Raw genomic sequence first — 21,823 nt, forward strand, 5'->3', positions numbered from 1 at the left:
GTGCATACTGTAATTTCAACGTGGTTACGATTCAATGGGAAATGTGCAAGTCTTTCTTCACCGGCATTTCACGAAGCCGCCCCTGTGGGGTCCTCGCGCGGGTCCTTCGTCAACGTGGGTGACGCGAAAATGTGAAGTTGTTTTGAAGCTGTGTGGATTTAGCGGTATGGGGCCATGGTCGTTCTATTGAAGACGAAAGAGAAAAGGAACTGAGAATAACAGAGGAACGTGTGTTACCATGATGCCCGGGGACAGTCTGTCTAAAACGGTGGCCATAGCTGCGGACGCGAAGTTGGGAAACTGTCAGAACTGCTCAGTTCTGCATCAGGTCAGATCATCCTTCTATCAAACATGTAGCAGGTCACTGTGTTATCCCCGAGGGCAGAATACAAACAGCTTCCTGTGGGTTGGACGTGATTTATATGTGTGTGTCGGCTGCAGTGAACGTGTCGGTAATGACGAGCGTCCCTGTTTGTTTTTGTTTTGTCCCATCACATGTTACAGAGCCTGACCGAGTATGTGTCCTCCTTCCTGGCACTGAAACAGAAGATAACTGTCTCAGAGTGAGTATCTCTAAAGACACTAAGTTGTATCTTATTTTGATGATAAGTTGGACACCAGGGTTAGTTTGACGTATAAATATATTTTGTTAATATTCAGCGATAAAGGCTATTTGACAGAGTCTGGGTCATGTATTTGTTATCTATGGAAGAGTACCCTACTATTACACTAAAATCTTAGTTAAGTGACTCAACCGGATGACCAGAGCTTTAACTTTAGAACATTGTGATTTCAATTTTGAGTAAAGATTGTGGTTTCAAACTCTTTATGGGCAGAGAATGACAAACACTTGTTAAACAATTAAACAATGTACAGATCCGAGGTAGATCAATAATGTGTCGCACCTTCTCACTGTGCTTACACAATGCTTCAGCATTATATTATACATAAAATGAACCTGTTTTATTGCTATTCATACTTATTCATTTAGTGTTATTGCCCAGCCCTAAGGTATCGACATTTGTTGTGGTTGTCTGTTGACAGATTCAAAAGTCAGAAAGATATGATGAAGTTTCTTCATTTATATGAACTGATCAGTGTTTGTGTTTTCATGGTAAATGATTGAGAGGAAATGTTTAACAAAGTAAATAGAGTTTTTAGAGAAAGAGCCCCCATAGTACTAAGCTATTTATTATCTCAACATCGCCCCTTTATTGGCCTGAGCATCAGTGCAAATTTAAAGTATTACGCTGCAATGTAAAAACCTGGAATCATCCAACAGTATGAGCACACACATAATGTACATGCGATGACATAACTGCATTATGAAGCTGCACACACTATGTTCTATTATGTTGCATTCAACTGGACTAACACGTTCACGTTGTGAACATGTTTTATGCAGTGACTCTATCAGACTCCAACAACAGCTGGAGGAGCTGCAGATCAGATTGGTTACACTGGAGAAAAAGACTGTTGATTATGAATCTATGCAAGCTGAGCTGGAAGAAAAGAAGGTATGTCATTTCTCTGTAAAGATCCCACTAAAGGAATGGCAAGAATATGTCTGCTCTTTATATTAGTACTGCCACACAAATTCTGTCCATCACTGAATAAATAGAATTTCATTTTTTCCCCATCAATCTAATATTCACACTGTTGATTTTTATAGCGTGCTCTTATGGCCTATGGACAGATTTCTGAAGAGATGGGAAAACTGAAGCAGGAAAACAGCAAAACAGTAGCAGAGTAAGAGACGGTGCCAGTCAGTACCATAACAGTGCAGATCATGCTTATGCCTTTCTTGTAAAATGATTACTATTATATTTTGTATCCTTCAGGAACAAGAAGCTTGAAGAGCAGCTAAAGGAAGAGAAAGGTACTTTGCAGTCACATCCTGTCACTTAACTCCAGCAAAGCATTGTTACTGTTTGTAAATTAACTTTTTGTTTTATAATTTCTTTAATATCAAATGTGCTGATTTGTCCTCCAAACTTGTAGAACTGACAGAAGCACAGTCACTTGAGAATGCACAGCTGAAGAGGGGAAAGGCCGAAGTAGAAAATGATCTATTAAAAACACAGGTAAGCATTAATAATTTGACCAGGTCCATTTATATGACTTTAATATAATCTCATTACCGTCCCCGAATACTAGACTGAAATATAATCTCTGCATCTTTTATCTTTTCCCCTCGTCAGACGTCTTTGAAGAAATCTCAGGCGCGAGCAGATCAAGTTGAAAATCTGACAGAGGAGAATATCAAGATAACAAGCATGTGAGAGCTCAGTCTTATAATATATGTGTGGTTTCTTAAATTTGAATGAGATATAAATTATTTTCAGGTCATTCTCTCCTTCACGCTTCTTTTAAATATTAAGTGAAATATTCGTAATTATGAACAGATTATGAAAAATATTTCAGTGTGATTTTTTTCTTTTTTCCATCAACAGAAAGGATAACCTTGAAAATAACGTTAAACTGCTTGAAGGTTGGTATAAAAAAATGATTGTCACACAACTCAAATCATATTGTTTTCATAAGAATGTCTTGAATTGAACTGCAGTGACAAAAAGACAATGCTTGTTTGGTGGTTTGGCTTTTCATATATTTATACATGTATTTGTTCTTATTTCAGACTCAGTTTGCAAACAGAATCATCAAATATCCCAACTCACCAAAAAGAAGATCCTGCTGGAGACAAATATTGATGATCTCCAGGTGCAGTGATGAACAAATTATTGGAAACAATGTTTTTAAGGATATTGAACTGACCATTTCTTTATGTATCTCAATTAAATTGTAGGCGAGACTGTTGAAACTGGAAAGAGAAAGGAGTAAAGGTAAAAAAAATATACTAATACAATTTCCATGTTTCTTTATCATAAAGGAATCAAGGATACATAATCTATTTCATTTGATTAACATCATAATTATTTCTCAACAGACTATAGGAGCACATCAACACAAGCAAATCCCCCAGAGGAGCATAAAGTTGACAAAGGTGTGCTTTTGGCTTTACTTATTATTTATGACATTAGTTGATGAGCTAACCACTTGCAGTGAGCCCGAAGGCAGATTGTCATCATTTTCACTTTTGCGTTGTGTGAATGTTTGTGTGTGTTTTCCAGAAAAAGTCCTGATGCTGCTCGAAAATTTGTGGGCATGTGTGGAACCTCAACAGCAGCACTCACAAAATCAGTTGCACTTAACTGGTGACACATCATTAAGTAAGTGGCTCTGGTGTAGTTTTTAATTGGCAACAGTGACTTCTGAGTTTTTTTCATTTCACCCAAAGAATGCTTTCAATCCTCTATTTTTTTATTGTAATTTCAGAGTCATGCTTCAACTCCATGCAGGTTGGACCCTCGACTCCACAACGCAGGGTGAACTCTCATCCGAGTTTCATGTCTCAGTCCACCTCTGACAACAACGTGGGATCTCACTGTCACACAATGCAGACAAAACCCTCCTACACACAGTTAAAAGCTTCTCCTCAGGCACAGAAAACCATCCAGCACCAAGTGTCTCCTCAGCGCTCGAGTGGCAAGAAGCAAAGAGACTCTCCCAAAAAGAGCAAGCGATTGTCCAAGGGAAACAAAACTGAGGAGTCTTCTTCGGACAAAGGCAGCTCCAGAGTTTCTGTTGAGGAGATCATGGAGATGTTAAAACCGATGCCTAGCTGCCTATCACCAATATTAGACATGGTGAGGATTTGGTTCATATTTCATGCGAATGTTTTGTTGTTGATTCAGTCAATGTTTTGCCTTCCCTGTAAAAATCCATAAATTAATTTGTATCTACACTATTATACATGGCAATGACTCTTTGAATCACAATAACTGAATCAATCATTATAATAAAACGAAAAGTCAGAAGATATAATCCAAACTAAAATAGCACTTAGCAGAGCACATACCTCCACCAAGGCCAACAAATTAATCCGCATCCGCACAAAAATCGATTAAGTTGTTAACAGCAGCGCAATCTTGCTAAACAAACAGGCATGGGTGGAAACATAATCTCCATGGCGGAGGTAAATAACTTTCCAAAATGTCTACTTGTATCAGCTAATGGTTCCAATCACTTTTTTTATTTTTTAAGAATTAACAACTTAAGTGGTTGCACATTATGTCAAACAAGCTGAAATTGAATTATGGTCCATTGAGAGACATAAGCCCATGAAAACCTGCTCAGTTGCTTTCGTGAACAATCCTTTAATTTACAATCCTAAAAAGTACATATTTTAATCATTTTAGTTGAGCACGGGTCTTGTTAACTTTGCCATCCACATGCAATAGTGGACATGAGTCACGAAATTACATCCTTGTCTTGTTTTCTTTCAGGATAAAGAGATGGAGTCTATGGAGACGGATGACGGAGAAAAGGGAAACCATCCCAGACCCTCTGATGACTCTGCCGCTCTACAACAAGAGGCGTCCATACTCACAACATCAGTGTCCAGCCACTGTCCAAACCTTTGTGCACCACCAGAGGAAGAGGCCGTGGACTTGCCAGTTGTCACAGAACCTGAAGTGGAACACATTTCGGATGAAAGTGACTGCAAAGACTTGGGGCAGAATGAGTTGAACAGTGTCACTGAAATGGAGGATAAAAGCAGTGCAGACGGTGAAGAAATGGATCTTCAGAAAGACGAGCAGACTGAGCAGGAAGCAGCCACTGTGCCGACGCAGTCAACGTTGTCACCTTCTTTTTCTGCCACACCAGACGATACAGTACTGGTTGAGGTTGTCTCGTCAGCAAGTGAAAATCAACAACCATCCTGCAGCAGAAATCCCTGTCACAACTTTACCACTGACCTCAGCGAAACTGAAACTGCTCCAGAAAAGGCAAAGGAGGATCAGTCAGAGACTATTACAATAATGGATGTAGATGTAGACCTTAGTGATGGTACCGGAGCCAAAACTGTCGCTGCTGAAGCTGAAGAGTCACCCAGAGGAACAGATAACACTGTAGTTCCCGGAGATTTGCAGCAGGGTGCTTCCTCAACATTTACCGACTTCGTGAAAGACTCCGAGGTTTCAAACACAGAAAATCTCTTAGATGTTGAGAAAAGTCACGAAGACTCTTGTCTTTTGACACAGAGCCGTCAGGAGGCCTCTGGGGTAAAGCCCCAGGAGATCCAATCTTCCCCTGGCAAACACACAAGCGTGCCAGAAGATGATAACATTTGTACGTCAGGCAGCAGTAACAGCTTCAGTAGTGTCTCAAATGAAATAGTTAAAGAGGGGCTTGAAAACAATGGACCCATTAAACATATTGAGGTAGAAAATAATAATGACGAACAAAAAATCGAAAGAGTTGATACAATTCTTCATTCTTCCCCAGAGTCACACGGCAGCACTAGATGTCAATCACCTCAAGTATGTTCACGGTTAAAGATGGAAGATGCAGACGAGGTTCAAACTGGCCAGAATTCTGACCAAGTAAATGTTGAAACTCCAGAAGAGAACCTTGAAATAGAGACATTGAACAAAGAAATAACGTCTGATCATGAATCTTCCCTTTCTGTTTCCCAAGAGACGTTGAGTGTTGACTGTGAGTCTTTAAAAGAAAACACACATTCTCTGTGCAGGCAGTTGAGTCCCACGTGTCTGATACCCACTGTAAAACTGAAGGTTTTGCAAACTCACTCAAACATAGAAAAGTTGACTGTGGATGATGAGCACGTTTCAACAAACAACACAGCTGTTCCTGATCCGGAGGAGAAAGGTGTGATTGAAACTGCTGCCGTCAAAGACGTCTCTCGGGACAGAATCGTCACACGGAGCACCGCCTCATTAATTCAGAGAGCGGCTGCCACGAATAGGCAGAACAATGGTTTGGAGCAACAAAGTGACCCGGCAGCAGCTTCATCTACATCTACAGATCAACCACAGCAAGGCTTGGGTGAAGTTCGCTCTGAGATGGGCCCCCCACTTCCTCCTCTCCTAACCCCTCTGAGCACACCCACAAAAGCAGGTAAATCAATCAGTCCGCGGCAGGCTATTGGGAAACTCTCATTTCCCTCACCCATGGATAGGCTGGCTTCTCCTATCACCCCTGTTCTGAGCCACAGGACACCCAACAGTCGCCATCTAAGGTCTTCAACCTCAAACAGTCCCCTCCCTTCAAATGAAGTCCCCTCATCGCCGCTTCAGTTCGGCTCTGCCACGCCCAAACACGCCGTGCCGGTTCCGGGTCGCCTGCCGATAAAAGCCATGAATTCCTCGCCTTCCTCCTCCAGTCCGTCTCAGGAAAACTCCATTAGATTTCTCGACACCATGTATCTAGAGATGTCGCCCCGCGCCAGAACTCTGAGCATCCTCAGAGGGAACGTTAATCTCAGCATTTGTTCATCGGAGAACGGGACGTTACCCAAGACATCTGAAAATCAGATGTCCGGCTTTAAGACCATCAACTCCACCTCGACGGCCTTCACCAAGGCTGAGATGAGAGGGGAAAAAAGACAGGCCACCAGTTTGCTTGAGCCCAAAAACAGCAAATGGTGCAGGCTTGATAGCCACTCTCCCACCACCAGCCGTATGCAGGTGCCTTCTTGCTCATCAAACAGTGGAGAAGAGAGCGCCTCACCCCAGAGGTTGAAGCTTGAACAGCTCAAAAATCCATCTCAGTCGACGGACAGTGGAGAACCTGCAGAGCAAAATCTGGCTGATGTTTTAAAGAAAATTGAAAAGCAGTGTTTTGATGTATTGCCTGTGATCCAGAGCCATATCCACGTTGGTAACCTCCCCAAAAAACCTGTCTTGAGGGATGAAGAGAAGGAGGTCATCTCTGAGATTTGCCACAGCAGCTTGGTTAGTGTGCTGGTTTATTGAGCTCATGTATGAACTCTGTATACGTAAAGACAAATACGTGCTATCAGCTTTCACAGGTGAGAAGAAGTCAGTCGGCTTTCATGTAAAATAAACGTGCATATGTTTTTCTGCTTTCTTTTCAGCTCAAGGCGGATGATGTGATTTCAGCCATCCTGCACAAACTGAAAACTGAGAAGAAGGACCTCAGCACAAACTACATGCAGGCTCTCTGTAGAGTCTACACAGGCATCTGTAGGCAGAAGAGAGACTGGGAGAAGGCTCACATCCTGGCGTACAGCATTCTCACAGAAGGTTAGCAATCACACTGTTTTTAACACAACTTTTTTTCACCTTACCAGCTGTTTACAAAGTCTTTTCCACCTAAAGGTATAAGATTATGGACTTGGTTGAGTTTTTTTCTTTTTATATCTTCCTCACTGCAGATTTCCCAGATTCTGCCAAGCTGATTTTGTTTATGGTGACGACGTGGCCCAGTCTTCTCTCACACAGCAGCTGTTTGTGCCGGGCCATACACACTGTCACCAAACTGAAAGCACCACAAGAGATTCTCGGCTCACTTTCAGCATTCCTCGGCTGGGAAAAGGTATTTGAAATTTGAGATACTTTGAAGCACTTCCAACCTGTGTGACCATAGTTTGTAGTTAGTGGACCCTCAGACACCTAATCTCCCTGTTTCTCTGCAGAATCCTCCCTGTGAAATCGACCAGCTGATCTCCAGAGTGCTGTCTGATATCCGTTCAGGGTCAGATGTGTCTTTCACCAAACACAGTCGGTACGGGTGGGACCTGGGGACTCAGGCGTGGGAACATGTCTTCACACTGCACCTTCTGTGTACTCACAAGAAGTGGAAGTGGACCTATGGAAATTTATTAGGGTAAGTTTTATTTCTCTGATGTTAAGCTACAGATCTTAATGATATAATCTATGTCAAAATTGTCTTCCATAGCAAATATATAATAATGCAATTTTTCTAAATAAGCAACCCAAGTACCCGAGCTAATCTGTTCATTTTGTTTTGACAGTAAAGAGTTGTGGCCTTTAATGAACACATGGGTGACGCAGCCCAGAGATCAACAAGCACCTGTTTCTGATCTAACTGTCGCCACTGTGCTCCGACTCATAGGTTGGTTATTTTATTTTATTTACTTGGGTATACAGCATTATCTGAATTGATGAGTAATTTGATGATCACTGGTGAATTTAATTGTCTTTTTGAATATTTAAATAGGATGCCTCTGTCAGCTGGGAATGAAAGAGAGGTGTGTGTCCTCTGTGGTAACTGTCGCCAATGTCATCAACACGTTTGGTCGACATGGACAGAACGAAGGTACGGCAAACGAGAAATGTTGGTGACTGTGTTTACTACAAAGAAAACACAGCCTCTGTTGTGTGCTGAGAGTACTTTTAGTTTTTTAAACAGGCCATATTCAGACCTGGCACCATCCTGAGAGATCTGATCACAAGATGATAGTCTTACTTCCTTGCTCTGTATGCAAACACACGTACGTCAAAATGCTGTTGTCTGAACCAGTCTGACAGTACGTGTGTGTGCATGCATGCGTGCGTTAGCTGAAGCAGAGTCAGGAGGGGCTGAGTGAATCAATGTGTGGACACTGAGAAGAGTACAAATTGGCTTGAATCATTCAAACTGTAGTGGGTCAGAGGACGTCAGCTGAGTAGTTTGTCCTTCGTATGTGGCCCAGGACACATTTGTGTTCACACAGCAAAAATGATGTTGTCGCGTGTGTCCCAAACCACCTCAGAATATGGTCTGATTGATCGGATCTCAGGACGCATCAAGGGTGCATTCATACCTGTACTTAAAGCTGACCACTTGTGATGGGATCACTCTGGGTGAATGTTAATAGCAGTTCTGAGTGGAGTCATGATGTTTCTTTTTCACATGTCATCATACAGATACTTGCCTGACTGCCCTCATCCATGTTAAAGTGCACTTGCATGTTGGTATCTCTCAGAATGTATAATGTTTCATTCATCCTGTTGTGAAGAAGCGGCCGACCAGTAGATGAACCATTGCAATCCTATGTCTTCTATCTGCAGGTGTGCCTTGGGAGGTCCAGCTAGCAGCCGTGTACTGCATGTACGAACTGTCGCCCTGCAACCCAAAACAAGCCCTGGACGCTCTCGCAGAGTGGAGAGGAGAGACGACTCAGAACGCCCCCCCTGCTGTCACTAGCTACATTAACCAGTTGGCCTCCATCTGCAGACAGTCAAGAGCTGAGAGAGACACGTGTTAGAGAAAGTAATGTGGACATGCATTCATTTTAAAGACAGGAGAATGAAGACGCCACCATACTTCCATCTATTAATTTTAACTCACTGACTGGCTGCCTCTGATAGAGGTGTTTGGATCGATGAACAGTCACAAATGGGTTTTGTGCCATCTTATATTCAAAGACTTCTTAAACATATTCTGTTTTTGTCTTTTATGTACACTTCTGCACGTGTAGAGTAACTGCTCCAATTTTGTAGTAAATGTTTCCTCCATTTTTAATGACACACATAGAATTTGGTTTTCTATTCTTTTAGCTGTCCACACTCTGTTTCATATGAATTCCTCCCTGTCTATTATACTCAGGTAATGCTCTGAAAATATTGTAAAATGTGTACATTTGTATTCTGACTCAACTGGGTGCTACTGTAAATGTTTCTTCGTTAATTTTTGTGTAAATATAAGGTGCTTTGTACTAATGAAAATATGAAATGTTTTGTACAGTTGAAAGATTCAGAGGTTATTTAAGTTTTTTTTTTCAAATTAAAATTTCCATTTATTGAGACAAAACAATTATTTTTCTGCACTCTCTCTTCACCTGCTTCTGTCGAATCTGCATCTATCAGCTTATCGAGAAATATAGATTTATATAGTTTCACTGCTGGAAATAAAACCAACTGCTGTTAAATTGACTTTTAGACACATAGGAATTTTAAAAGAAATGTGATAAGTGATCCAGCCAAATGACTAATCTCTTCACTGTCAATGAGTCAAACCACCATTTATTGGGCTTCAAAATAAAAGCCAAAACTACTGTGGACTGTAAAGTTTGAAAAATTAAAAAGCATTGACAAAACGTACAAAATTAGGAAATGATCAAATAACCTTATTTAAATTTCCCCTTTGAAACAAATACAACTTGTTTTACAAGTTGAAAATTAAATATTGGGGGCAAACAATTGTAAATAGTTAAAAATGGCAAACGATAAGAAATCATTTGAAGATCACAGCATTAGATAAAAAATACAGAAATAAAATGTATTACAAAATAGTAAAACCAAGATAGAATAACACTGGAAGAAATTAATAAAAATAGATGCTAATATCAGAATTAGGAGAAAGCATACAAAAAAAATGTGTCAAAGGGAGATTTAAAAGAGGATATGGAATAATAACATAATTACTTAAATTTGTTTTATAATACTTCTGCAGATACATAATTATCAGCTGTTTTGTCTTTGGTTAGGGTTTTTTTGGTGATATTTTAGAAAATATAAAGGTGTTCAATGCTTCACTTCCGGTCTGTTCGCCCTGCGCACCTGTGACTTGACGCAGCTCGCGCTCCTGAGGGGTGTGTCCCAGCAGATTTAAATCCCCCGCACATGCGCACTGGCTGATCCGTGCTGCTGCCTGCGCCATATTGGCTGACTTACATGGGGAGTGGAGTTGGACAAGCTGCCCTAAATAAAAAAAAACCTACAACCGGTCTCCGGACATGAAGCACCTCCAGGGTAACAAGTAAAGCAACGCGGCGGTAGGACTCGTCTCGTTTCTCGGGTGCTCAGCGCTTAATTTGCCGAACAGCTCGCATTTCAAACCCCGCGAAGAGGTTCTCCGGCCAACTCGAGTCTGATGGATCCCAGGACCGCTTGGATCCAGCCGGAGCAGAAGGGACCTGCCAACTCCCTGTGGATGCACATTTGGGAAACCTCTCAGGGATTTGGAGGCAACTCCGACCTCGACAACCACCTCCACCACCAGCGGAACTTCGCGGCGCAGAATTCAAACTCCGCGGACTCGAACGGCGAGTATTGCAAAAATGTAGCCCCGCTACCGCCGGTGGTTGTGCTCGGGAAACTGCCGAAGCGAGGCGGCGGCGACGGCAGCAGCAGGGGAAGCGTCCGGAGGAAGGGCTCGCTGTCGCCGTCCTCCTCCTCGCTGGACTCGGAGGCCGAGAGCTCGTCGCCCTCCGGCTCCTCTCTGCGGATCGACAATTTGAACGTGGCGGAGGAGGCCAGCCGGTTCCTGCACTACGGCGAGCACGAGTTGAACGAGAACAATCTCCGGCGGCAGTGTCCCCCTCCGCCTTTTCACACCGCTCAGCAGCAGCAGCAGCACCACTGTCGCAGCATGCAACAGCCGGGCGGCCACACCCCCACCGGCATGAAGAATCAGCATGGGAACAAGCACCACCACCACCAGGCGCATCCATCCGGCCGCAGGAGGCACCTGAACCGGGCCAACACTTTCCACGGCATCAACCCGCTGCTGTGCTACGGACAATATGTGGACTCGTCCTGCAGCCTGTGGAAAACCAGGCGCTACAGCCCGGGCGTTAATGGGTAAGGACATGAGGTTGATTCCTTCCAGTCACGGACAGGTTCACAACGTGAGGTGTCGGGACCTCATTGGTACTTGACAGGATTCCACCGGGTCACCAACCACAATGAGAAGTGGGGAATAAACGCACAGATATGCCTTTTTTTATAAATGTGCACATAAAAAGTTGTGGTCCCTCCAACAAAACTGTGGATTTATTTGACCTAATTTATTCCCTTGGACTTGAAGTTTAGTATTTTATAAAGTACCTCAGGTCAAGTATTTGATGCATAAACAAATTTTGACATGTCCCCCCCCCCCTTCTAGTTTTGTGTAGGCCCCATCCTTGTATTTGCTACCTGAATTCCCAATTGCATCCAACAGATTGACATCCATACTTGCACCGTGCTCACCCCTTTTATCAATCCATGATCCCACATGTCCCGTGTTTCCTCCTTGCAGTCTGCATGAAGAGATCATGGACTTCTTCAACTTCATGTCTCCACGACCAGAGGAGGAGGCCATGAGGAGAGATGTCGTGAACAGGATAGAAAATGTCATCAAGGACTTGTGGCCCACAGCGCGGGTGAGTAACGGGAGGCTTCATCATGTGCCTGTGCAGAGGTTTGGCGAGGGTACCACATGCCCTGTATGGGGGGCTGTACTACTCCACTCTGCCCAACATATGTGTTACACCAAAATTAGCTGGTATATGCAGTAAATTCACTAAAGTACATTTTTCTGCCTTTCTGTTTTTTTTAACCCCCCCAGCGAGTTGGGTTCGACATCAGGAACGTGTTGGAAACTGAGAATCTCAACTTGCTGTCTTGCAAATATTGCATCTTGTACAGTCCCCCAAAAATAGCTGTTGCACGTTGTTCCCAAGATAAAAAAAACAAACAATAGTTACACAAAAGTTCATGGGTATTTATGCGCACTGGAAGGTTAGGCCAGAAGAGGTGCAGCGTCATCGTCTAGACATTAAAATAAAGAAGAAATTGGCCCGTTCACCCAGGTGTCATGTCTCCATTACTGTGGCTCTGAGCCACAGCCAAAATAAACCTGCATTTACTGCAGAGTCATTTGATGCGGGAGTGAATGGCGACTGTATCCATTCCCATTGTAAACAATATAGCCAGATGTTAATGTTAATGCATATTAGTGGGTCTTTTGACCACTGGAAAAGGGGCTATACTCTGTGGAAGACTCTCGGCTGTCCGTCTTTAGATGAAGCGTACCACCATGCTTATTTCTTGAGACCATACCATTCTGCACCTCTTATCCCAGTTCATAACTATTTTAACAACATGTGCCTTATAATCATGCATCAAGTACTGACTTCAAACCCTCCTCTGTCAAATCTGGACATGGCTGAAGTTAATGTTTGTAGCTTCAGATGAACTTGACTTCATAACTTCTTAGTGCAAAAGATTCAGATTTTTTTTTTAAAGCAGATAAAGGTTTGCGAATATGATTATAGAGGAATGATTCAGAAAAGTGTGATTCCAGATTTAGACTCTTAAATTAGCAGTACTGTTTCAGGTCATCTTTGTATGTTATAAGGTCAGAGAGGTGATGATTCAGCTCTGGTGACGTGAGGCCAAGGTAAGTGGTGGTGCTATAATGGACAGCTTTATGTTGCTATATCTATATATCTATTTATCTATCTGTTTAATGATACGTTTGCTCAGATTTATAGACATGTGGCAGACAGAATGTGAATTACCACCTCTCTGACACACCGTCTCAACCATAGACTGTCCATAAATGTCCTCTATTGGATTGTTTCAGTCTAATAACGAATAAAGATGCATAAATTATGAACCCATTTGTCAGTTTTATCAATCTTCTCACAATATTAGAAGTGATTTGAATACAACAATTGTGTATTAAATACATTTTATACAGGTATGAGAAATCCATACTATTGCCCTCCTTATTTTTGGCAAATGTAACATCCCACCTGAGATGACACCAACTCACTCAGTGTATAGGGCCTTAAAGTTGTCTGGAATATCAAACCAAATAATTACAAACAGCTGTTTTCAGGATGCATGGCGACAAGTTAATGCATCATAATTCTCATTCTGATCTCATCCATCTTGTTTGTAAGAGACGTGGGCATGGTGAGGAACTGACTCTGGAGGGTTAGCCTTTGGCCTAGCCTTTAGCCTAGCACGTAGCCTGGCTCGCTTCCCCTGCTTCGGTTTCCTCTCCGTCTGCCTAAAGATTGTCTTTTCCAGCCTGACTGCTGTAAATCGTTGCTCTGACCTCACGGGTAATCTGTCCCAGTGTTTCCCCTACCATTATATCAGGGGGGCGCACCCCCCCGCCCCCCCTGGAAGGTCAAGTTAATTATTATTATTTTTTTTTTTTTAATATAGCGCCAGATCTCAACATAAGTCATTTAAGGTTACCTTTCCTATAAAACAGGTCTATAGCTTGCTCTTTTATTAAACAAACTAAATGGCCTTATGTTATTTATCTTATTTACACGACGGCATGTCATTTGTCTCTACATGGTCGCACGTTTAGATTTCTCCTCTGCTCTCTGTATCGCGCACGGCGGAGTTCCATCCCGATGCGCACACACAGACACGTGCGCGCACACACAGGTGAGCACACTCCCACCAGCGGACAGAGAGCATCCATTGGAAAACATGTCGCATCAACCACCTGAAAAGCAGATAAAAATATCCGCGTTTTTTAAATGCTCCCAGGGTGGGAAGATGGGTTAGGGGACTGCTGTCATTAAAAGAAACGCATGAACATCATGGTTCCTTTAAGTTCCCCCCAAAGCTGTAAACCTAGGGGAAACACTGCGTCCTGACCACAGACATTGAGAATAGTTTATAGAAAAAGAAAAATTTCTCCCTGATTGTCTCATTTGCTGTTGTAGGTCATGAAGAGGTGGCAATATTAAAATAGGACATAACCAGTTAAAAAGTCCTTGTTGGGGCTTTAAAGGGATAGTTCACCCAGAAAAGTAAATGCACTCTTTATCTTCTCACCCCTATGCCAATGGAGGGGTGGGTGAAGTGTTTGAGTCCACAAAACACTTTTGGAGATTCAGGGGTAAACTTTGTTAATGGTGAGTCCTCCTTCAGACCTAATAAAACAACAGAAAAACCCTAATATGCCTCCATACTGCTCGTGTGGTGTCATCCAAGTGTTCTGAGGCCCCAACATTCATATTGGACTTGAAACGATGTCATTTACATCGTGTTTTAAGAGCAAATATCCACTGATGTGTTCTGACGAGGTGCATTCAAGGACTGTTGGAAATGCTAATGTACGCTAGCTTAGCCACTTGTGGTGGACTTTTAGGCTAAAAACGTGGTGGAAATGACTTTGAATCGAGTCCAATTTGAATGACGGGGCTTGCGGATACTTAGATGACTCCACACGAGCAGTATGGAGGCATATTATGGTTTTTCTGTTTTATTACGTCTGAAGATAGGTCACTGTCTTCAACTGTTTACCCCTGAAACTCAAAGTGTTTTGTGGACTCAAGCACTTGTTGTGTTCTGTACTGGTAGCCAAGATGGATACCGTTTGTCTTTTTCCGGAAATAGGTCATTTGATAAGAGCCCGACAAATCGGCAAAGGCTTGACGATCGAAAACATTTTAACCCAGCATGACTCACACATTTTAAATTAAGCTCCTTTTTTATTGGTTTTTTTTCATTTGCTTGCATCATTATGCAACATTGGCCTTCAATACATTGTTTTATTTCTCATATCGACTTTGTTTATTGCTTTTGTTAAATACTTTACAGAGCTGTTATGCGCTCAGTAAATCAATGTTATTATGTCCTGCAGCCAGTGTGTCTGGAGGTTTACTGCACTCGCATATATTGTTTTGGCCACGCCATAGGCAGTCAACAGCACTGCTGTACTCTACACGTCCAAACACAGTTGGCCGGATATGATCATTATTCATGTCACTTGCGTTCCCAAAGTAACATTAGGGAATTATTTTCCATTTTAGGTTGCCAGCAGAATGTTAGTGTACTTTATAATAAATAGCATTTTTTAAACATGTTACCATTATAAACATTTTTGAAATAATTCTGGCGACGGAAGTCCCCCTGGGCCTCAATGTGGATACGATTTATTTTCTTTCCTCTAAAGGCCATTTAGTATCACTCTTCTAAACTGTAGCAGTACAAATACTAGACGTTTTTGCAGTGGGCTCTGATCCCGACCATAACCTAACGATTAACAGGAGAGTGCCCACACGCCATGTTCTGCAGAGAACAGTGTCATATTTTGACCTAATTTTTAACTTTTCAACAACTCATTCACACTTCTCCAAACTGTGATCGACATTGGCAGAGTACATTTTCTGTTAATATTTTCCCCATGTAGTACCTCCTGTAGCCGTCTGCAGCATTTAATCTGTAGTTTATTATTTTTGACAACCATTTATGAAGTTTGTAAAGCCCTTTTAGCCGAACATACTGAAGCTGCTGGCAAGAAAGCTTGACCTGCATTTGACGTGCAGTACATTAATCACAAGTGACTTCTGTTTTTAAACAAATATCAATTTAATGATGTAAATGCACTTTTGTTTATAACAGACTTGGTTAGCACAAGAGCTTCACCCAACCAACTTCAACCACCCTAATTACTGCATATATTCTTCTCCTGACAATACAGTACAACACATTTTAATTAATCCCATGGGTGATTTGGTTTAGGGCAAGTTAATAAAGACAAAAACAAGATACAGTCATGCACAAATATAAAGCAATTACACAAAAACACAAGAGTTGTTGAGTTGTGTTGGGCTATGAGTGTAAGAGTGAAATACTGTTTCTTTTAAAACAGACCTGTTTTACTCAGCGAACCCTCTCACCAGGCAGAAGCTGCAATGACATTTCATCAATTCAGAGCAGTGAATCAAACTGTTAAATGGTTACATAAAATGTGTCACATCTTAAACCAGACATGTGTTGATTTCTCTTGTATCCTGCAGGTGGAGATTTTTGGCAGCTTCAGCACAGGGCTTTATCTTCCCACAAGGTAACAGGGTTGTTTTTTGTTTTTTTCCCCTGCATGGTTTGACCTAACATGGTCTTATTTTAAAATGTCAACATGCTAGTTTTAAGAAAGTGGAAGAGCTATATTTGTTGTGGGTGTTTACTTTAGTCAGAGCTTCAGTAACTATCAGTGATCTGTGAAGCCGCTTTAGAAATAGTCAGTCAAGCAGTAATTACAGTAATTTTAGAGCAGTGGAATGAGAAAGAAAACAGCTGTTTAGCCCATAGGTGGTTTCAGCTTCACACTAGTGTATTCACTTATTACTCACACATTAATTGGAGCCAAGTCCCATGATCACTATGTTAATGTTATGAATTAGGACTGTCTTTAAAACTACTACGAGAAGAACTGCTTTCCCTCCTTTTTTTATATCGATTCATCAAGTGTATTTTTCATAAATGGTTGAGAAGAAGTTATGCTTTAAAAGATGATCTAGAACACTTTGTTCAATTAAAGAGAAAGAAATGCTGCTTCAGTCCAGTTATATTCACCAATCTTCTCTTTTTATCCTGTTGTTCTTCTAAAGTCTTAATCTGTCAAATTGTCACTTTGAGCTTGCACAACCTCTCCATCTCAGTGTAAAAAAATATGCATATTTCAAGAAGTCTACATTTGTTTTTCTTAGATAGAGCAGGGCTTAATGTTGTGTTTTTGGTGACCTGCACATCACCATGCACTTTGAATACTTGGGGAAAATATATTTTATTTTGAGTGTCAAGTACTTTGCGCTTTTGTTCTCAGTGACATTGACCTGGTGGTGTTTGGAAAGTGGGATCATCCTCCGCTGCAGGAACTGGAACAAGCTCTGAAGAAACACAATGTGTCTGGCCCATATCCCATCAAGGTCCTTGACAAAGCTACAGTAAGTCACTATCTCACTTAAAATGCAATGTCATTGTAGTTTTAGTTGGGGCCTGTTTAAAGTTAGCTAAATATTAACTGTGGCTAAACACCTTTGTCAATCATTTCAACCATAGACTGTTTATAAAGATGGACAACATGACTACTCTCCAAACGTGAAGGCAGAGCATCTCAATTGCCACCTGTTGGCTGACTGCAGTATAGGTCATGTTAATGGATGGGACAGAAATCCATTTTTCTTAAAGATGGTGTCTGTCACTTTAGGTCGTTGTTGCACTATTTATCCACGAAATTTAGCCTCATATCTGAATGGTGGGGGCAAGAGGAGACACTTTGTCCATCTTTATCTACAGTCTATGATTTTATCACAAATCATGAGATTTCTGTTGACATATCTACCTGTGAATTGATCACAACCTGACTGTCTGTCCCCAGGTGCCAATCATCAAGCTCACTGACCACGAGACAGAAGTGAAAGTGGACATCAGCTTCAATGTAGAAACTGCTGTGAAAGCAGCACAGTTCATTAAAAGCTACCTGAAGGTAATTATTTTAATGCTCGACCATTTCCACACAAATACTGCCGCTGTCTTTTGGTCTGTATCTCATGTATGTGTCTGCTGTGTTTTGTAGAAGTACACTGTTCTGCCACCGCTGATCTTCGTCTTGAAGCAGTTCCTACTGCAGAGGGATCTGAATGAAGTCTTCACTGGAGGCATCAGCTCGTACAGCCTTATCCTAATGGCCATCAGCTTCCTGCAGGTACATTTGCTCAGTTTGCATGCTTAACATAAGAGTCAGCTTGGTAGTGTGAAAGCACATTAAAATGTAATTATTTTCAGTCTATTCAAAACACTACCAATTGTGTAATCACCCTCGTTCAAGTTCATAGATATTCTTAATTTCCCAAATTCATAATTTCAAAGTGTTATTGTTAGTGCAATTTAACGTAAAACTCAAATTGTGTAAACTATTTTGTAAAGTAATAAACAAAATATTGCTTGATATTAGTTATATATATTTCCTTCTGTGTTGTGCGTCAAGAAACCATTTCAAACTGGTTGGATGTTGTGCGGGTAATGATTTCTCCTTGTCCTGTTGATCAGTTACATCCTAGGATCGACACGCGTCGTGCCAACATCAACCTGGGCATCCTGCTTATCGAGTTCTTTGAGCTGTACGGCCGCGATTTCAACTACATCAAAACCGGCATCAGGGTGAAGACAGGAGGGGCCTACCTGTCCAAGGAAGAAATGCTGAAAGCCATGGGCAACGGAAACCGGCCGTCCATGCTCTGCATAGAAGATCCAATACAGCCAGGTCAGACTGGGGTCTGAAAGGATGAATAAATCCACAGTGATCTGATAAATTCATTGGTTCATATACAGAAGGAGGAGGGGGGAATTACAGATGAAGCTAAAATGGCAAATAGCTCATGGGAAAACAATAAGAAGCAAATGTCTCCCTTAACTTTTAAACAGTTAAGTTGTGGTTTTAAAGTGTAAAGTGAGTTTCCCTTTTTGTCCATTTTTATTTGCGTGTAAAAAAACTGATTGGCAATCCTGAAAATTAAATTAATATAAAAAAAGTTTTACATATGAGACTTGCAATGTTCCCTGGACTCAAGTTGGTCCAAAATTTCCCTCCAAGTAACATTAACAGTTAATGGTTAACAAGTATTTAAACCTAGTTTATAGGTAGGTTAGTGTTGAGTTTTGTTGATTTAGTTTGAATCCTTCTCACAACAGCATTGGAGTTTTATTATTTAATTTTACTACTTTTATATTTTATTCTTCACAGGAAACGACGTTGGCAGGAGTTCCTATGGCGTCCTTCAGGTGAAGCAGGTGTTTGACTTTGCCTACATGGTGCTGAGTCATGGAGTTTCTCCTCTCGCTCGTGCTTACCCCAACAAAGAGTATGACAGGTTGGATTATTTAATTTTTAATTCATAGTTCTTGTTTTTGCACTAGTTGTGTTTATCCTGACTGCATTGAGGACTTTACCTCTCTGTGTTGCAGCACTTTAGGACGCATTATCAAAGTCAGCCCAGAGGTGTTGGTCTACAGGGACTGGACGATCAAGAAGTGGGGAGCTAAGCAGTACGCCAAGTTGGAAAACCATGGTAACCCTGCAACAAACTTGGGTTTACGTCTACTTTCTTTAACATTTGGACGAGACTCAAATAAATATGCATTGTTATGATCTCGTGACAAACGATTCAACCTTTGTCTCACCAGTAGCATTCTATTCGATCCTAGATATAGAGACCTGTGAGCAGGACCTTGCCAGGCTGATGCTAGTTTCTGTGGAGGATCAGAGGGACAGTTCCTCCCCCCTCAGTGCTGACTCCCCCTCACCCTCTCCAGTCTTCCTCCCCAGCCCTCAGCACCATTCGTCTTCATCCTCTGCATGCTCGCTCTCCTCCTCCTCCGGAAGTGACATAGTAAGGCCGAAGGATATTTTGACCATTCAAACATTTACTAAATCAGAGGTTTATGATTAGTGGGGACATAGTCTGGAACCACTACCTTGTGTTTTCCTGCAATTACTAACATCGTCAGAATAACATGATGCAACTATGATTCCCCCAGCCACAACTGGTCTGTTGTTCAACTTGGTTTTTTTTTTTTTGTCTTGTGCAGTTTTGTTCATATGTGACTCTTTCCAGGAATCTGACTCACCTCCATGCAGCAATGCTGCTATCCATCTACACCCTCTCACCCTGCCCTCACTCCATCCAGTAATCCAGATGACCACTGACCTGAGGGCCACACACCCAGCAGGCTTTATCCACGCCACGCCCCAGGTTGGTTTATTATTTATTTATTTATTTATTTCACTGCGCAGGTAGAGCACAACCGAATTATGGGTTTGCCAGTATTATCGAGTGACATTGGTCTCTCAGAATCATATTGGTGAGTATCGGCCAGAACATAATGTCTTTATTGGCATAAAATTTCAGGGACTTTTATTTTGACGTTAAGTGTTGCAAACTCTGCTTGAGTGAAGAAATCACCACCTCACTTATGGATTTATTAGTAAATCAGCACAATGACCAACATTAACCACAATGTTCTTCTGAACAGACATGTTACAAACGCATGCAAAAAAGTTATATTTGTATTTTGAAATGTAAAACACTAAACTTCTCAGCAGTTTCTAATATCGGTATCGGCCTCCAAAAATCAATGTCAGTCTGGATCAACTCACAGGTGAACAAGCAATATGAACAATACTGCTTGGGGTTTCAGCTTAAAATAATCAGTTAGATGATGTGTTTGTGTGTAATGCCGACATGCTAATCTATAATTTCCCTTTTGCTTTTCAATAATAGAAAAGGTTATTCGTAGCTAAATTTACAATACACATTATTACGGTTCTTATTTTTCTCCAGGTCCAGATGTCCCTCCCTGAAAGTCTAACCATCCCTACCCTCTCCGATTGCCAGTTCTACCATGAGAATCTGCCTTCGATCAGCGTTGTGCACCGACACGCGTCACAAGCTGCACAGGTCTCCCAGCACGTCAACTCCACAAGCCCTCTCCCCAGCCCCCTCCACCAGCTCCACCACCCTCAGGTCGGAGGGCAGCAGAGCCATACTTACACCTTGAGATCCAATTCCCAAGGCTCCATCGAGCCGCACAAATTCAGCTTCAAGCACAACCAAGGTGGAAGCCTGCGGAGCCAAAACCACTCTCAAGCCAACTTCAGCCCCCAGCAGCGGTTTGTTCCCCAGGGTCACAACACGACACCGTGCTTCAGGAACCAGCAGCAGTACAACAGAAACACCTGGCGGCGCAGGAAGAGGGAAGATCTCCCTGCTCTCAACCAAAGTAGATGAAAGACTTGGAAGGTGCAGGATGTGACATCGCTCTCATTAGGCCTTTCTCAGCCCATCATGAATCTTTGAGTTGAGAAGCCATGAATGATTCAAGAGGCCTATTTTGATGTTGTCAGTGGCTCTCAAAAATGCACCAACCTCATGCTGGAATTCCCAAGTTAAAGCGAGTTTTACCCATGGTGTTAAACGACCGATCTCTGCTCACACTGAGTGATGCTACAGGGCTCTTTCAGGTGAAGGCTGACTGTAAAACTCTTACCTGTGGTCATTTTGTCACTTTGGTCTGATGGTAGTCAGAGCCCTTCCTCTAAATTTGATGCACACCAGCACAGATGTTTTGAACAAGGAATTACTGTTTCCCCAGACAGTCTCCATGCAACCTGAACATCTCTGAGCATCTCGTGCCATAGTACTGAACTGGTTCGTCAAACCCGATCTCTCTCTGTCTCTCTCTCTCTCTCTGTCTCTGTCTCTGTCTCTGTCTCTCTCTCTCTCTCTCTGTCTCTGTCTCTCTCTGTCTCTCTCTCTCTCTCTCTCTCTCTCTCTCTCTCGAAGATTTTGCTCCTATTCGATGGATGATTCGGGCTCATTTCGTCTCCTGAATGGAACTCCCTATTAGCACGCTCTCGATTCAGAGCTCTTACGGCTTTGACTATCATCTGTGAATTGTACTCTGGACTG

At 42.0% G+C, this 21,823-nt stretch overlaps 2 protein-coding genes across 5 annotated transcripts; both read left to right on the forward strand.

Moving 5' to 3' along the window:
* The first annotated feature begins 95 nt into the window (after window positions 1-95).
* On the forward strand, window positions 96-9,638 carry ice1 (KIAA0947-like (H. sapiens)). Of its 3 annotated transcripts, none has more exons than XM_034611780.1 (20): window positions 96-328; window positions 505-563; window positions 1,406-1,517; window positions 1,673-1,749; window positions 1,842-1,879; window positions 2,002-2,084; window positions 2,202-2,278; window positions 2,454-2,491; window positions 2,639-2,721; window positions 2,807-2,843; window positions 2,948-3,004; window positions 3,132-3,230; window positions 3,337-3,707; window positions 4,347-6,818; window positions 6,962-7,130; window positions 7,262-7,422; window positions 7,523-7,713; window positions 7,862-7,962; window positions 8,068-8,166; window positions 8,901-9,638. In XM_034611780.1, exons 1-20 carry the CDS (start codon window positions 239-241, stop codon window positions 9,095-9,097), a joined length of 4,611 nt encoding a protein of 1,536 aa, XP_034467671.1. In that variant the 5' UTR covers window positions 96-238; the 3' UTR covers window positions 9,098-9,638. The 3 variants fall into 3 exon arrangements, 2 of the variants coding, with proteins under 2 accessions (XP_034467671.1, XP_034467672.1); XM_034611781.1 differs by having other exon boundaries at window positions 114-328; window positions 6,968-7,130; XR_004616565.1 differs by lacking the exon at window positions 8,901-9,638 and having other exon boundaries at window positions 114-328; window positions 7,523-7,586.
* An 806-nt stretch (window positions 9,639-10,444) lies between these two features.
* Window positions 10,445-21,585, forward strand: LOC117777148 (terminal nucleotidyltransferase 4A-like). 2 transcript variants are annotated; one of them, XM_034611724.1, is made up of 12 exons: window positions 10,445-11,414; window positions 11,854-11,977; window positions 16,373-16,419; window positions 17,179-17,299; window positions 17,734-17,841; window positions 17,932-18,060; window positions 18,405-18,618; window positions 19,099-19,225; window positions 19,320-19,423; window positions 19,560-19,744; window positions 19,970-20,107; window positions 20,679-20,858. In XM_034611724.1, exons 1-12 carry the CDS (start codon window positions 10,705-10,707, stop codon window positions 20,721-20,723), a joined length of 2,052 nt encoding a protein of 683 aa, XP_034467615.1. In that variant the 5' UTR covers window positions 10,445-10,704; the 3' UTR covers window positions 20,724-20,858. The 2 variants fall into 2 exon arrangements, with proteins under 2 accessions (XP_034467615.1, XP_034467614.1); XM_034611723.1 differs by having other exon boundaries at window positions 10,447-11,414; window positions 20,696-21,585.
* Window positions 21,586-21,823: the final 238 nt, after the last annotated feature.

Source organism: Hippoglossus hippoglossus, chromosome 16, assembly GCF_009819705.1.
Source record: "Hippoglossus hippoglossus isolate fHipHip1 chromosome 16, fHipHip1.pri, whole genome shotgun sequence".
Lineage (NCBI taxonomy): Eukaryota > Metazoa > Chordata > Actinopteri > Pleuronectiformes > Pleuronectidae > Hippoglossus > Hippoglossus hippoglossus.